Source organism: Phalaenopsis equestris, unplaced genomic scaffold, assembly GCF_001263595.1.
Source record: "Phalaenopsis equestris unplaced genomic scaffold, ASM126359v1 Scaffold198741, whole genome shotgun sequence".
Lineage (NCBI taxonomy): Eukaryota > Viridiplantae > Streptophyta > Magnoliopsida > Asparagales > Orchidaceae > Phalaenopsis > Phalaenopsis equestris.
The window spans coordinates 248,754-261,839 of NW_018218650.1; the positions used below are offsets into that span (position 1 = coordinate 248,754).

Sequence of the window (13,086 nt, forward strand, 5' to 3'; positions counted from 1 at the left end):
TATAATTTTGAGGGCTGCAATACCAATAAATAGGGCGCCAAATTTTTACTAGCAAATAATTATAAAATAAAATTTATCATTTGGAATCCATATCACTTCACATAATATATATAATTAAAAAATAAAATATATTCTCCACGCATTTCTGGCCCCGACTAAGTACCGCTTTTGCATTTTACGTCTGGGACTTCATAGCAAAGAATCAAATACCAAGACAGAATATTAGACTAATGGAAACGAAGCCAGCTCATTAGCAATGTAAAAGGAAGCGAGTCATGTGAATTCTCTGAACATATTATTGAGTTTAGGCTTTTTTTCCTAGAAAAGAAAAAAGAAAATCTAAACGCAATAATTGTTCAGAGCATTCACATGACCCTGCTGCCTTTTGCACCTACCATAGCTCAGCAATCGACACATACAGCCCTCAAGATTCCCGTCAGCCAAATTTGCAGGAGATGAGTTTGACTTTGCTTCGCAACTTCTCGCTTATGAGAGACGGTGTCCCAGATTTGTGGCTGATGAGTCTGGCTTTTGCTTCGCAGCAGAGCATTCAAGAGAGAGAGAGAGAGAGAGAGAGAGATTGCAGTCGACGCCTATTGCTGTATTAGGTGCCAGACTCTTCTTCAACTTTCAAAATATAATGTACTGAAATAATATCCTCAAATTATTTCACTGGCCTTTTTCCATCAAAAGGATTCTAGCTATATGCATTACTGCACTTGCATGAGGTGTAAAAGCATTTGCAGTAATTAAATCATTTGTACATTTATAGCATTTTCATGCCAAATTTTGTGATTTTGATATCAGTAACTAAAACCAACAATTGATGGGCTTTTTTTTATAGGCAGAAAGGGTATCCAGCAGAGTTGTGAATTAGTTTCCTCTCGAGAATATGGGCAAGTCACCTCCGACGGTGTTTTACATCACGATCTGCTGTATTGCTTTCATCATATCGAAGATAATCATCTCCCTGCTCTGCTACAAAAGATGGGTAAGAAAGCGGAGGATAATTGAAGATAGTTTGACAGGTTAGTTTACCACTAGCTTAAAGGAAATTGTTCACCTTCTCAGCAAGCTTTTAATAGATCACAGCACTAAGATTGTTGAAGACAGGTGGAAAGATGGTAATGTTTCGATCACCAACAACTCAAGCTCTCAGCACAAAAGCTTTTATGAAGAAGACAATGAAGCTAACTAACAAAGACATCATTGGCTCCGGAGGATACGGCACAGTCTATAAATTAGTTGTAGATGAAACCACTGCCTTCGCTGTGAAGAGGCTAAACAAGGGGAATGACAATAAGGAACTTGGGTTTGAGAGAGAGCTCAATGCCATGGGAGACATAAAGCACAGGAACATCGTTACTCTTCATGGATACTATATTGCACCGCAATTCAATCTTCTTATATACGAGCTGATGCCGAATGGAGGTTTAGATTCATTTCTTCATGGTAATATAGTTCATCTTCCCACTGAAAATCGGAGTTTTATATCTTAATATTTTGATTATCTCATGAATCGTATATACAGGGAAATCAGCTGAAAAAAGTCCTCTAGATTGGCCTTCCAGGTACAGGATTGCACTGGGAGCTGCTCGGGGTTTATCATACCTTCATCATGATTGTATTCCTCACATAATCCACCGGGATATAAAATCAAGCAATATACTGCTGGATCTGAACATGGATGCGAGGGTGTCTGATTTTGGATTGGCAACGATGATGGAACCAGATCAGACTCACGTTTCAACCATGGTTGCTGGAACTTTTGGTTATTTACCTCCAGGTTATAAATAAGTTCTTATATATATATATATATATCTATTTTAATCTTTTTTTTTTTGCTGGATAAATGTAATTTTTCGGTTTTCTTTCGCAGAATATTTCGACACAGGTAGAGCAACAACAAAAGGAGATGTTTACAGCTTCGGCGTTGTCTTGCTTGAACTTCTTACGGGGAAAAGACCAACAGATGAATCATTTCTTGAGGAAGGCTCGAGGCTTGTTTCTTGGGTAACTCTTCTGAACATAATGCGAATACTTTTCACACTATATTGACGGACCTACGATCAACTACCATCACAATTTCACAGTACATTGACATTCATTCGTCATTTATTATTACATTTTTTTATTTTGAAATAATATTTTTTATAGGTTTTCAAACCATTGCCCACCCACTTAATTAGGGGTGTCAATTTTAGTTGATAGGTGGGGTATTTGTCTAACCCTAAATTATCCTAATCCCGATTTACTTCTATCTAAAATTTTCATTATATGGACCAAACTATATTACTAGAAGACTCATTTCAAAAACATCTTACTCACAATTTACTTCGTGACTAAACATAATTTTTTAAATCTGCACAGCCCAATTAACCTACCAATGACATGTTTAGCCTAATTAACTCGTCCCAAATCACTTAATTTTAATTTGAATGATAATAGGTCAATTTTGAGTAGATTTTGGTTTCTCCAAGTCAATTTGAATAATAATTAGGTCAGCTGTGAGTTAATTTTGGATTCTACAAGTCAACTCTAACCCAAACCATATTTTAATCGGGTCAATTTCTTACCCCAACCCAGCCCAAATAGCCAATTGCTCTCAAACTTGAATACTTTTAGTCTAGTTCAAATAAACTTGTCAAATCAATTTTTGACATCTCTAATTTTAATAAGCAGATAATCCAGATATGAATAATGAAAATTATTGTATGTACCCATCAAATAACTGATGCAAGTTTTTATAAAAATTTTGCCATTAATTACTCAGAGATACCAAAAAAATTTTCTTAATCTTGTATATAACATTGTTGTTTGCTTCTTACTTTTAATAGGCTGATGTACATAGTGTATTCAAGAAATAGAGATAATTTATCTCTCTAATTTTTTAACATAGCATCAAAGCCAAGATCCCTTGAATTTCTAATGATTCTAATTGAGACTCCAAGTTAGCAAACTACTTGAAACAAAATAGTCTTCTGCATTTGATTTATTCGCTTTCACAGTTATGTGATTACTCTACATCCAGTCACAATTCATTTATCGTGACTTATATGCCCCTATATGTCCCATCAACATCGTTGCTCCTCAAGCTAACACACCTCAATAATCTCATATTAGGGCACTACAACAATATGCAATTCTTCTTCAAATCAGCTCTTTAACATAGAAAATAAAGCCCTAATGCACAAAATAGGTGGGTTGAATGAAAGAATCAACAAACTTTCAACTCAGCATGATGGCCTCTACTCATCTAGGCTCATTATAAATGATTTTGAGAACTGGCCCTTACAACCGTCATACCATTAATCATATACCTTTCATTAGTATTGAATATCAATACTTCATAAACAACTTTTATAAAAATGTTTTTGACTACTCAATTCTTTGTTTTTATTGTACATGTTTTATTATTCTTTAAGGAATGAATTAAATTTTAAATTAGCTCCAGCCATAATGATTTGTGGGTTAAATCGTAAAATATAAGAGTAATTGTTGTTCAGATCCTTTATCACAATATCATTAATCTCCTATCATGATATTTTTAGTAGAATACTACATCTGGTTATATATCAATATTTTTCCTTATTATTTTCTCTCCTTACTTAACTAATCTTAAATTTAATCATTTTTTCGAGCGATACTTACACCATCTATATTTAAGCAATGGGTGTCATCAAATCACTTGAACTTCGAGAGTTACTTCACTCCAATGATCTGGCGGCAACAACGCCTCATTTAGTTTCTAAAATTCTTATTGTTCAATTGTTCACGCATAAAAATGGTTAATATTTATCCTTAAAAAAATTAATTGTCATTATTACTCCACTATTTTCTCTTTTCATGGGCCATCCACATGAAGTAAAGCTTTTTTTTTTTTCTGACAAGAAGATATGCATGAAAAACTTGTGACTATATATGAGATTCATGGTTCTAGATTAGGTAGTTTAACTGGAAAGTTGTTGATTGTAAATACGAAATTCATGGTTCTAAGATTTTATATTTAATCCAATTTTTATAACAGAACTTCTTATATTTTATCTTTTCTAGCACATTATTATTCTGCCACCAACTAATTTTATTTATAAAAACTTCGCTTTTTATTTATCCACGTACATTTTTTGCCAACTTGTTTACTAGTGCATGTTACTCTTAACCAAATAGAATTAGCTTCTTCATGAACATCTCAAAAATTCAAATCTTAAAGTTTTTTCATAAAAAAAAAAAAATGTAATTGCACCTTTTTACCTATCTAATTGTATGTCGATATTTCATTGTATTCTTCATCTTACAACTTTTCATCATAAAGTCCAGAACTAATAATCGATATTGAGTTCTTAAATTTTTACTTAATAATGAACTTTACAATCATTATATTTTTGTCGATCTCTTCTTCTTATAATAAAATAATCAGTTTGTGCTTTATTAGATCCATTCTTATAAGTAAAAATATATTCATCAATTTCTCTAATAAAGTAGTAACAATAACAAAGTTATATGCTAAAGCAAAATCTAATATGGTTCTACCTTTTTTGTTAACTCCAAAACCGTAGCCATCATAAATACTTCTACATATTTCTACCACTCTAAAAACATGTTTATTTACCTCTAATGAAAATAATTTTTTCAAGAGCTATCATTTGTATTAATTCTTCTAGATCATTCCAAAATTTTTCTTTTGAACTTATATCTAAACCTACTTGATAAGCATAAGCACTTGAAAAATTTTATAAAAGAAGCCCTAACATTTACACACAAATTTGAAGGAATCATGTAATTATTTTTTGACAAAAATTTTACGCTCTTGTCGCCTACTAAACACAACTCTCCACTTTTAACATCTGGGACTTAGGGCACAACAATGATAGTGTTCAATTATATGACACAGCATAAAATAATTGGTATGTATATGATATCATTGATTCCTATAGTTTTTTCAGTTTTAAATTTTATAACAAATTTTATTTTTATTAATCCTCGGGTGGCTAATTTTTCCTATTTTGTCTTTAATATTTCTAAAATACCATATAAAAATGATTAATTTTCTATTTCAATTTACTTCTTTTTCTAATCTTAATCATACTTAGAAATGATTCCTTATTTATTTTTTTAAGAATTTTTAGCTATTCAATCACCTTATCTAGGGATTTATGTGAGCCTAGCCATCATGAATCTGAATCACTAGCGACTTCATAAATAGATCATATCAAGTCATTAGTTTGAGCTCAAACTTATATTTGAGTGCAATTATTATCCATGTTAGAGCTCGAGCTTGACTTTACTCAACTTAAGTGCCCTTTGAGTTAGTTCTATCAACATTAGTTAAGATTTATGACCCATTGGACTAAGATGTTCTCCCTCCAACCCATTTCCATTGTCCCACCAAAGTAACCTAGCCCTATTCTGCATTTACAGAGTCCCGAACTCCCTATTGCGTCTCCAATAACATTCAAGTTGAGCTCAAGCTTAGTAAACTAGCTTAGGTCAAGTTTAAACACAAATTCAAGCTAAGCAATACCTAAATGATTTTGCTTAATTAAGCCAAAACTTAACTCGACTCGACTAGTTTACATCCCTAACATGATTAATTGTTCTTAACTCCAACATCAACTATGTAAAAGATTTTCAAAATACTTTTCTTGGTATTTCAATATTCTACAAGTTCCGTATTAGGGAATTCATTTATTCTTCCAAGTTCCATCTATTAGGGAATTCATTTATTCTTCCAAGTTCCATCTAGCAATAACTAAGATGCACTTTCAAAATTTACTCCTATAATACATCTTATAGTTGAATAAAAAATAATCTATTAATAACTATCTTACTTGAAATCCTTTTTTGTATGATGTTTATAAATTAAATATTTGGCTAAAATTTTGTATCTTGTTGGCCTTCATAGAAAATTTTGGGCACATAGATTGAAGGCCTCTGCCATTAGATTAATTTTATAATAGCATTTAGATTGTAATTTGTATGCTCTTGTATTATTAGCTTCTTTAAATATTTTCTTATGAAGGATCTTAAAAAAAACTAAAATCTTGTAAGCCATTTCTTACATGGAACAACTCATTTTCCTTAATTCAGTCTTATTCCACTTGTAACATTTTTCTTTTGATCTGATAAATTCTCCTTCTTTGTCCTTAAATTTTCTCATCTTTGGTCTTTCATGTAAAATGTAAGTGTTTTTTCTTTTGTTTTTTTTAGTTTACTATTCAACATATTGATTTTATAACATGATAGGAGTATCATTCATGTAATATTTTACTATTAAAATACTTTTAAGCAAACATAAATATGAATTTAATTCATGTGTTTCTTTTTACCCTTTTTTTTGTGCAAATGGAGACCATAACAATCATTTACCAGGGTAATTTTCTAGTTATATATAAAAATTAAAAATACTTAGTTATTACCTTTAATTATTTACATAGTCATCAATCTGAAGTGTGGGCTTAGGGCATCAGTTAAGTTTCTTCCATTATAACTATTCAGATCACATATTTGAACATCCCTTCTTAATTCATCAGTGGAGGATTTATAATTTCTATAGACATAAAGAGATTGTTATTTGACTGTCTTTCAATCTCTCTAAATAATGATATTGTGATAGATATCTATTTTTTTTAGTCTCTTGTTTCTCTTTTTGGGTCAATAAAAACTTATTCTTTACAATTCAGCCAATTAATTACTGATTCATGTGCAAACAAAACTAGATCCTACTTTAACTAAATGCATCTCAATTAAAACTATGTAATGATTAAGAAAATTCTCATCATTATTTTATTTTGGTGATTTTATTTTTATAGTTGAAGGAAAAGGGCTTAACAGTATTATTTTGGTCAGTAGCAACAATGATGTAGCTCTCCAAACTGTCCCCAAAAGATAAAATTTACAAGTTTGAAGCAAGTTCAATAAACTTATGAGGAACTTTATTTAATCCATGCAGTAGGGAAAAGATAAACAACACGTGACAAGTTTAGTAAATAAAATCAAGATACAAGATCAACCTGAACCCAAGCCTTGTCATAAAAGGTGAACGCTAACTATAGAAGAATTTTTTAACAACACATTGGAGAGTCAAGAAGACTCGAGGATATCATCTCAAATTTAGGCATCCATCAATAATGAAGATCTTTGTGGCAGGAGTTTCCAAAATAGCTACAAGGCTGAGTGGAGATCATCTTGGTCAAGTAGCTCTTTGGAATTTATTCTCAGATTACTATGTTTGATTTTTAAATTCTTGAGAAAGCCCCATCCTTGTATAGAGGTATATATAACTATCCTATAAAGTTTCAATAAATTCTGGAGGCTCAACTATTGATCAAATGGCTAAATCACAACTCTTTAAGATAAAGTTATTTCCAATATGAGGTTTAAGAAATTTTTATATGATAATTTTCAAAGGTCATTCTATTGAAGAAATAGAGTACAAGGTATGAACGGATGCACACAAGATATGAAAGGATGAAGAGAAAAATAATACCTAAAGGAAATAATTTTTGAGAAATTCAGAAATTATTAGAAAAGAATATTTTCCGTGAAACCAACAGCTGATAAACCCATCCATGAGGCATGGTCATTTCCAATCTCTTGAACCTCATGTTGTGTAAGATATCAATCCTAAAGACTTTACATAGGCTATGTCAGGGAGAGTTAGAAAGAAGTAATAAAATTGCAGTCAATCATAGTTATCAACTCTTAAAGCTCTAATCTCTACATTCCCTTTCTTCCCAAGAAAACAAGCCCATTGGTTGCTCCTTCATTTGCAGTCAATCATTGTTCATCAACTAGCTCAATCATTTTAAAGAGCTCCTTAGTTTGTCTCGAGAATCAAACAATCCTCCTCATTCACACCTCAATCTTGATTTGATTCTTCCTTCTTTACTTTGCTCATTATTAGCTGAAGAAAACTTACATTCAGTTAACGCTAAAACAAATACAAAAACAAAATTTTCACAACCCAAACCTTTTGCCCTGCAATGGTAATTCCATATCAAATATCAGAAATTTAATTTCACTCTACCAAACAAGAATATGCAAAGTAGAAAAATAACTAATAATTCTAAAAGCATAATTTATTTATGCTGTTCAGTTTTCATAGGAATTTTCAATTGCCCAACCAAACAGATCATATTATGCTGATTTTTTATACGTTTTGTATAAAATCGTTGCATTGCTTCTATGCTATTTTAATGCATCCCAAACATTCACGCATTGAAAGTATATTCTAATTTTTCAAAAATATTTCTAAATTCTTAGATAGTCTAGCATATAGTTGGATCGCCATAACAAACTACAGAAGGGAAGTGTGGCCTTCATACCTAAAGCGCCTCCGACATTAATTGTAAGATACTACCATATAATTTAACTATGGTTTCACGTCGTCTAAAGTTACCTGTGCCATATTTCAATTCCACAAATGTTTCTTCATAGAATCCTCAGGACTAATTATAAAGATATTTGTTGATATTTTCTTGTTCACTTGAGATGTATTATAATTCTACTCCTTGAAGGAGTACACTTCATTGTCTCTTACTGCCCAAAATTTATGACAGGTTAAGGGAGTAATGGAAGATCAGAGAGAGGAGCATGCCATAGATAGTGTATTAGTAAGCTTTCCAGCTGAAGAAGTCAAGGAAGTATTCTCGATTGCAGACAAATGTCTAAATCCAGATCCCTCAAAGAGGCCAACCATGTTCGAAGTTCTTAAAATGCTAGAGCAAATAAAATCAGAAAAATCTGATAATTTTATTTGATTTGTTACTTTTCGCAATGATTTTTTATCATGGAATGAGGAAAAACTTCTGCCAAGGATGGTTTGAACCTTCAAGGCTTCACTTTCATCTTAATCACAGGGTGGGCTCAATGAACCATATAATAAAACCAGCTCTGTTCAACATCACGACAAGATCTGTGAGGAAAAGAGCTTCTCGAAAGATGGAAGTCTCTGCATGGTACTTATATGGGGAAAATTGACGGAAGCAGTGAACAACATAATTAACCAGGTTATTTCGGCAAATTGGACTAAAATATTTTTATTATCAATCAAGCTCTGAGGATCAAATTTTTTTAGCAAAATTTGAACAAGACCAAGACCAGTGAACAGAAAGAATCCCATTCCATGGTATGTATCGCCATATAGACAGAATGAAAGAATGCATTGATATGTGCCATATGTCCATAACTTAACATTCAGTCCAAGGTGAATAAGAAATGACTCTGAAGAGAATCACAAATGTGCTCGTCTTTGTGCCACATCCTTATTCTGTGCACTCTACATGAACTAGGATTTTCATCTCCATGCTTCAAGCAGATTATCTCGTCCTTGAATATTGTTTGTGCGCTTCTTTAGCATGAGTGTGCCAATGAGCTACAAGGTCTGCTCGCAATTATTTTCTTAAATATTAATTTTCTATTTTTTAATTGCTTTGAAGTGTCCAATTCACTACCCCATTGCTTTCGGTGTGCGCGCAAGGGGCAAAGCTTTGGGTGCTAGCTTCTTGATGACGCAAACCGAGAAGAGACTGCTATGGTATATGAGCGTAAGAAATAATTTGGTGTAAATTGCCATGTAACAATCCCTTAAATTTCTCACATCAGGTAACTGAAAAAGGAGAGAACATATTGGTATTGTCTGTCACAGCCAAAATATATTTAAAGCAACTATTTCGCACAAGACGAAATAACTGTGGTTGCGCAGAATCAAGTTTTTTCAAATCGACCTGTTCGTTGAACATTTTAAGTACGGAAAAATTGCATTATAAATGTTCTATTAAGGTCTTTTGGATTAAGTTTGCAAGAAGCTGAGTTGAATATATAGTCAGTGAAGATTCACAAGGTTGGCTTTATTTAAACTTTAATCTTCCAAAAACGTAGCCTTAGTCAATTTGTAATAGCCAGATTTAACTGATTTGTTTGTTTGGGCTCCTTCAATTTTTTTGGGTTTATGGTTTTCGTCGCAGACAATCATGCATATCTAACCAAAAAAATGCATTATGAAAGAAAAAACCCAGGATCTCATGATGTAGTGTAAATTTCTAATTGTACTTCTGAGTGTGATCAGATACATCCTTTTGCACGTTATAAGGTAATCTTTTAATTAGATGCTCAATAATTTTTATCATCGATATTGATTTTCATCATATCAACATGCAATTAAGATATCATGAATCATAAAAGTATTGGGGATTTTACATACATAACTGTTGAATTTCAGTACAGGTGATACAAAACCAAGCAGAAACCGTGGAAGGAAAGTTCAAAACAACGTCAATTGTTTCATATATTATCATCCAAATTTTAGCACCAACATAAGAGTGTAGAAGGGGACAGAACCTGTACAAGTGCCGAGGTAGTTATGGAGAGAGGTAAGACCAAATCAGGTAGTTATAATCGAACGGTTGACAATGTATCCGTGAAGGGTGTATTTTTTTTTTCCATGAAGGGTGTCAGCTGGACTGTATATAGAGGAATGAGACCACTTCTATTACAAGCAAATTTATTTAACCACATCTTTGTCTGTATAATTGTTGCCGCACCGCAAGCAGCTATGCCCAGCTTGGACTATAAGCTTGTCCCGAAGATGTTAAATCCGAGTAGTAGAAAGGGCCCTGGTAACAATGCTAGCTACTTGACCTTATGAGTTGATGTGATGAACAATAATATCATTGAACTTAATACAATGTGGAATAAAGTGGAAATCAATTGCAATATGTTTTGTTTGAGAGCAAAAAAAAAAGATTGTTTGCTACAGCTAAATCTGAAATATTATTACAACAAATTAGTAGGTTAAGGTAGAGCAATACAAAAATCCCAAATGAGAACTTTTAATCAAAGCCATACATTGCCTTAGTAGACTAGCGAGCCACATTAGATTGTTTTCTGAACAACCCAAGAAATGAACAATAACTAGTAGTAGATTTCTGATTTAAGGGATCACTAGCCCAATTAGACTTTTAGAAAGAACCTCATCATGTGCCACAGTGCTAGAATTTGGCAATTGAATAGGTGATGACCAGCTTGCCTTACCTCTTAACGACGTGTCTATGAAACAGAAATCAAGTGTTCTTGTTTCTTCACCATCACTAGATGGGGGCATCCCCTATTCTTCCTTTCATAAGAAACTTGGAGTCTTCGAATAGTCCTCCCGGCAAGCTTCAGAAGTTCTGGAACCTAGCAAAAAAGCACTCAGTCAACCACGACTCTCCAAAAGATGAGAACATAGCTATTGAATTTAGGAACATAAAAAAGAAACATATTGCATACATGTCATTTTAGCCCTGAAAGGAACCGTCGATTGCTGTGAGAAAGGAGAAGTGGTCAAATGTGGATGAGAACTGTTCGCCCTCAGCTTCTTCTTAGTCACCTTAGCAGCAACCACCACCCTTTGCTTTGCCTCTTTAGCATTAGAGGATTCCTATGACCCATCAAACATGGCGCCAACCATCTCACTCCACAAGACTTTATTCAGAACGTCAGCCTTTAGATATTGATGCAGCGACATCTCTTGGCCCTTGATCATGTACCCATACTTTGTCATGGAATCTGTTAATGTCTTCACTTGGGGAGCATGCGACAGGTCGGATGCCGACACGCTATCTTAGACTTTGAGAAAGAATGAAGCTTAAAGGAAGCTTCATAAACGTGATAAAACATCGTTTAGAGTCCCCTTAATGTAACAAAGAAGTTGTTCGAGTAATTGAAATGTGCATTAGGCTAACTAGTTGGTACATCATCAGTTGCAGAAGATGGGAGAGAATGTTTAGAGGGTTGTAAAACATTATGTCGAGCAGTAGGAACAAGTAAGTGGTGGGATGTAGGAAGATTTAGTGGAGCTTATTGGAGAAGGTGGAGTGTGAAAAGGAAATTGTTCCTCATGAAAACTAACATGTCTATAGATATAAACTTTGCCAGAAATAGGATCAAGAGATTTATAGCCTTTGTAGTTGGAATGCATAGCCATGAAAGACACATGCAAAGGATTTGACAACAAGTTTATGAGAAAAATAAGCGGATAACTAGGGATAACATAAACGCCCAAAGGTCTTAAGGTGATTTTAGAGGCTTATTAGAGGAGTTGAAATGGAGACAAATTATTTGTATTTGGGGGAGGCAATTCATGAGATATGAAACCATAAGAATAGTATCCACCCACCCATAGATTAGAAGGGAATTGAGCATCAAGCATGAGTGTACAAACTATCTCAATCAAATGCTTTGTTTGTGCTTAGCAATACCATTTTTATACAGATGTATAATGAAAGCTGCTCTTGCGATGAATTCCATGGAATGTAAGTAAATGTTGTAAAGTGTTACTAAAAAAATTAGCACCACCATCAGTGCAAATTATCTATTTTTGGTATGAAATTGAGTTCAACAAAATTTTAGAAATTCTAAATTTTAGCTGTGATTTCATATTTCATTTTCACAGGAAACTTCTAACAGTATTAAGAGAAATCATCAATTAGTGAAATAGAGTATGTATAATCTTGATTGGACAAAATTGGGGAAGGTCCCCATGCATTACTATGAAGTAATTAAAAAAGAAAAAAATGATTGAGAAGCATAAGAAAGAAAATGCTATCTATGACTTTTAGCAAGAGCACATGCAAAACAGTAGAATGTGTTGTTTCTAATTTTGTGACAGCTACAGTGTCAAAGTTGTTGTTCTTGGGTGGGGATGGCTGGATGTCCGAGCCTTCTATGCCAAAAAGTAGGATCATATGATGAGCTCGGGAGAGCAACCAGTTTGGTAGATGAATTAGCTGAATGTTTAACCAGATATACTCCTTAATGACAAATTTTATGGAGGAGAACTTTTTTGGTCATGTGATCCTTAACAACAAAAACTAAATTTATCAAATATTATGGAGCATGAGTTATCACTAGTAAGCTGATGAACTGAAAGCAATTTAATAGAGAGGTTTGAAATACATAACAATGGATGTAGGTGAAACGTGTGGCTAGGAGTATAAATTATTCTTTAACACAACGAGCATTGAGAAATTGATCCAACTTTTTCAAAAATGTGACAAGTAATTACAACAATATAAGTTTAACTACCTCTAAATGAATTTGATCTTC

At 33.1% G+C, this 13,086-nt stretch overlaps 1 protein-coding gene across 8 annotated transcripts; it reads left to right on the forward strand.

The window, feature by feature from the left end:
- Positions 1 to 221: 221 nt before the first annotated feature.
- On the forward strand, positions 222 to 10,607 carry LOC110035646 (receptor-like serine/threonine-protein kinase At1g78530). 8 transcript variants are annotated; one of them, XR_002295162.1, is made up of 7 exons: positions 222 to 608; positions 845 to 1,028; positions 1,114 to 1,452; positions 1,532 to 1,786; positions 1,880 to 2,013; positions 8,559 to 9,380; positions 10,225 to 10,607. XR_002295162.1 is itself a non-coding variant. In XM_020739914.1 (6 exons), exons 2-6 carry the CDS (start codon positions 893 to 895, stop codon positions 8,757 to 8,759), a joined length of 1,065 nt encoding a protein of 354 aa, XP_020595573.1. In that variant the 5' UTR covers positions 222 to 728; positions 845 to 892; the 3' UTR covers positions 8,760 to 9,841. The 8 variants fall into 8 exon arrangements, 5 of the variants coding, with proteins under 5 accessions (XP_020595573.1, XP_020595574.1, XP_020595575.1 ...); XR_002295160.1 differs by having other exon boundaries at positions 10,220 to 10,262; XR_002295161.1 differs by lacking the exon at positions 10,225 to 10,607 and adding an exon at positions 9,604 to 9,841.
- The last annotated feature ends 2,479 nt before the right edge of the window (positions 10,608 to 13,086 follow it).

What these genes read in the sequence shown, in the direction of transcription:
- LOC110035646 (XM_020739914.1), top strand. Translation starts at nt 893, where the DNA reads ATGGGCAAGTCACCTCCGACGGTGTTTTACATCACGATCTGCTGTATT. An exon ending in TTTAGATTCATTTCTTCATG is followed by an intron (nt 1,453 to 1,531) that starts GTAATATAGTTC and finishes TCGTATATACAG; the next exon opens with GGAAATCAGCTGAAAAAAGT. An exon ending in GCTCGAGGCTTGTTTCTTGG is followed by an intron (nt 2,014 to 8,558) that starts GTAACTCTTCTG and finishes AATTTATGACAG; the next exon opens with GTTAAGGGAGTAATGGAAGA.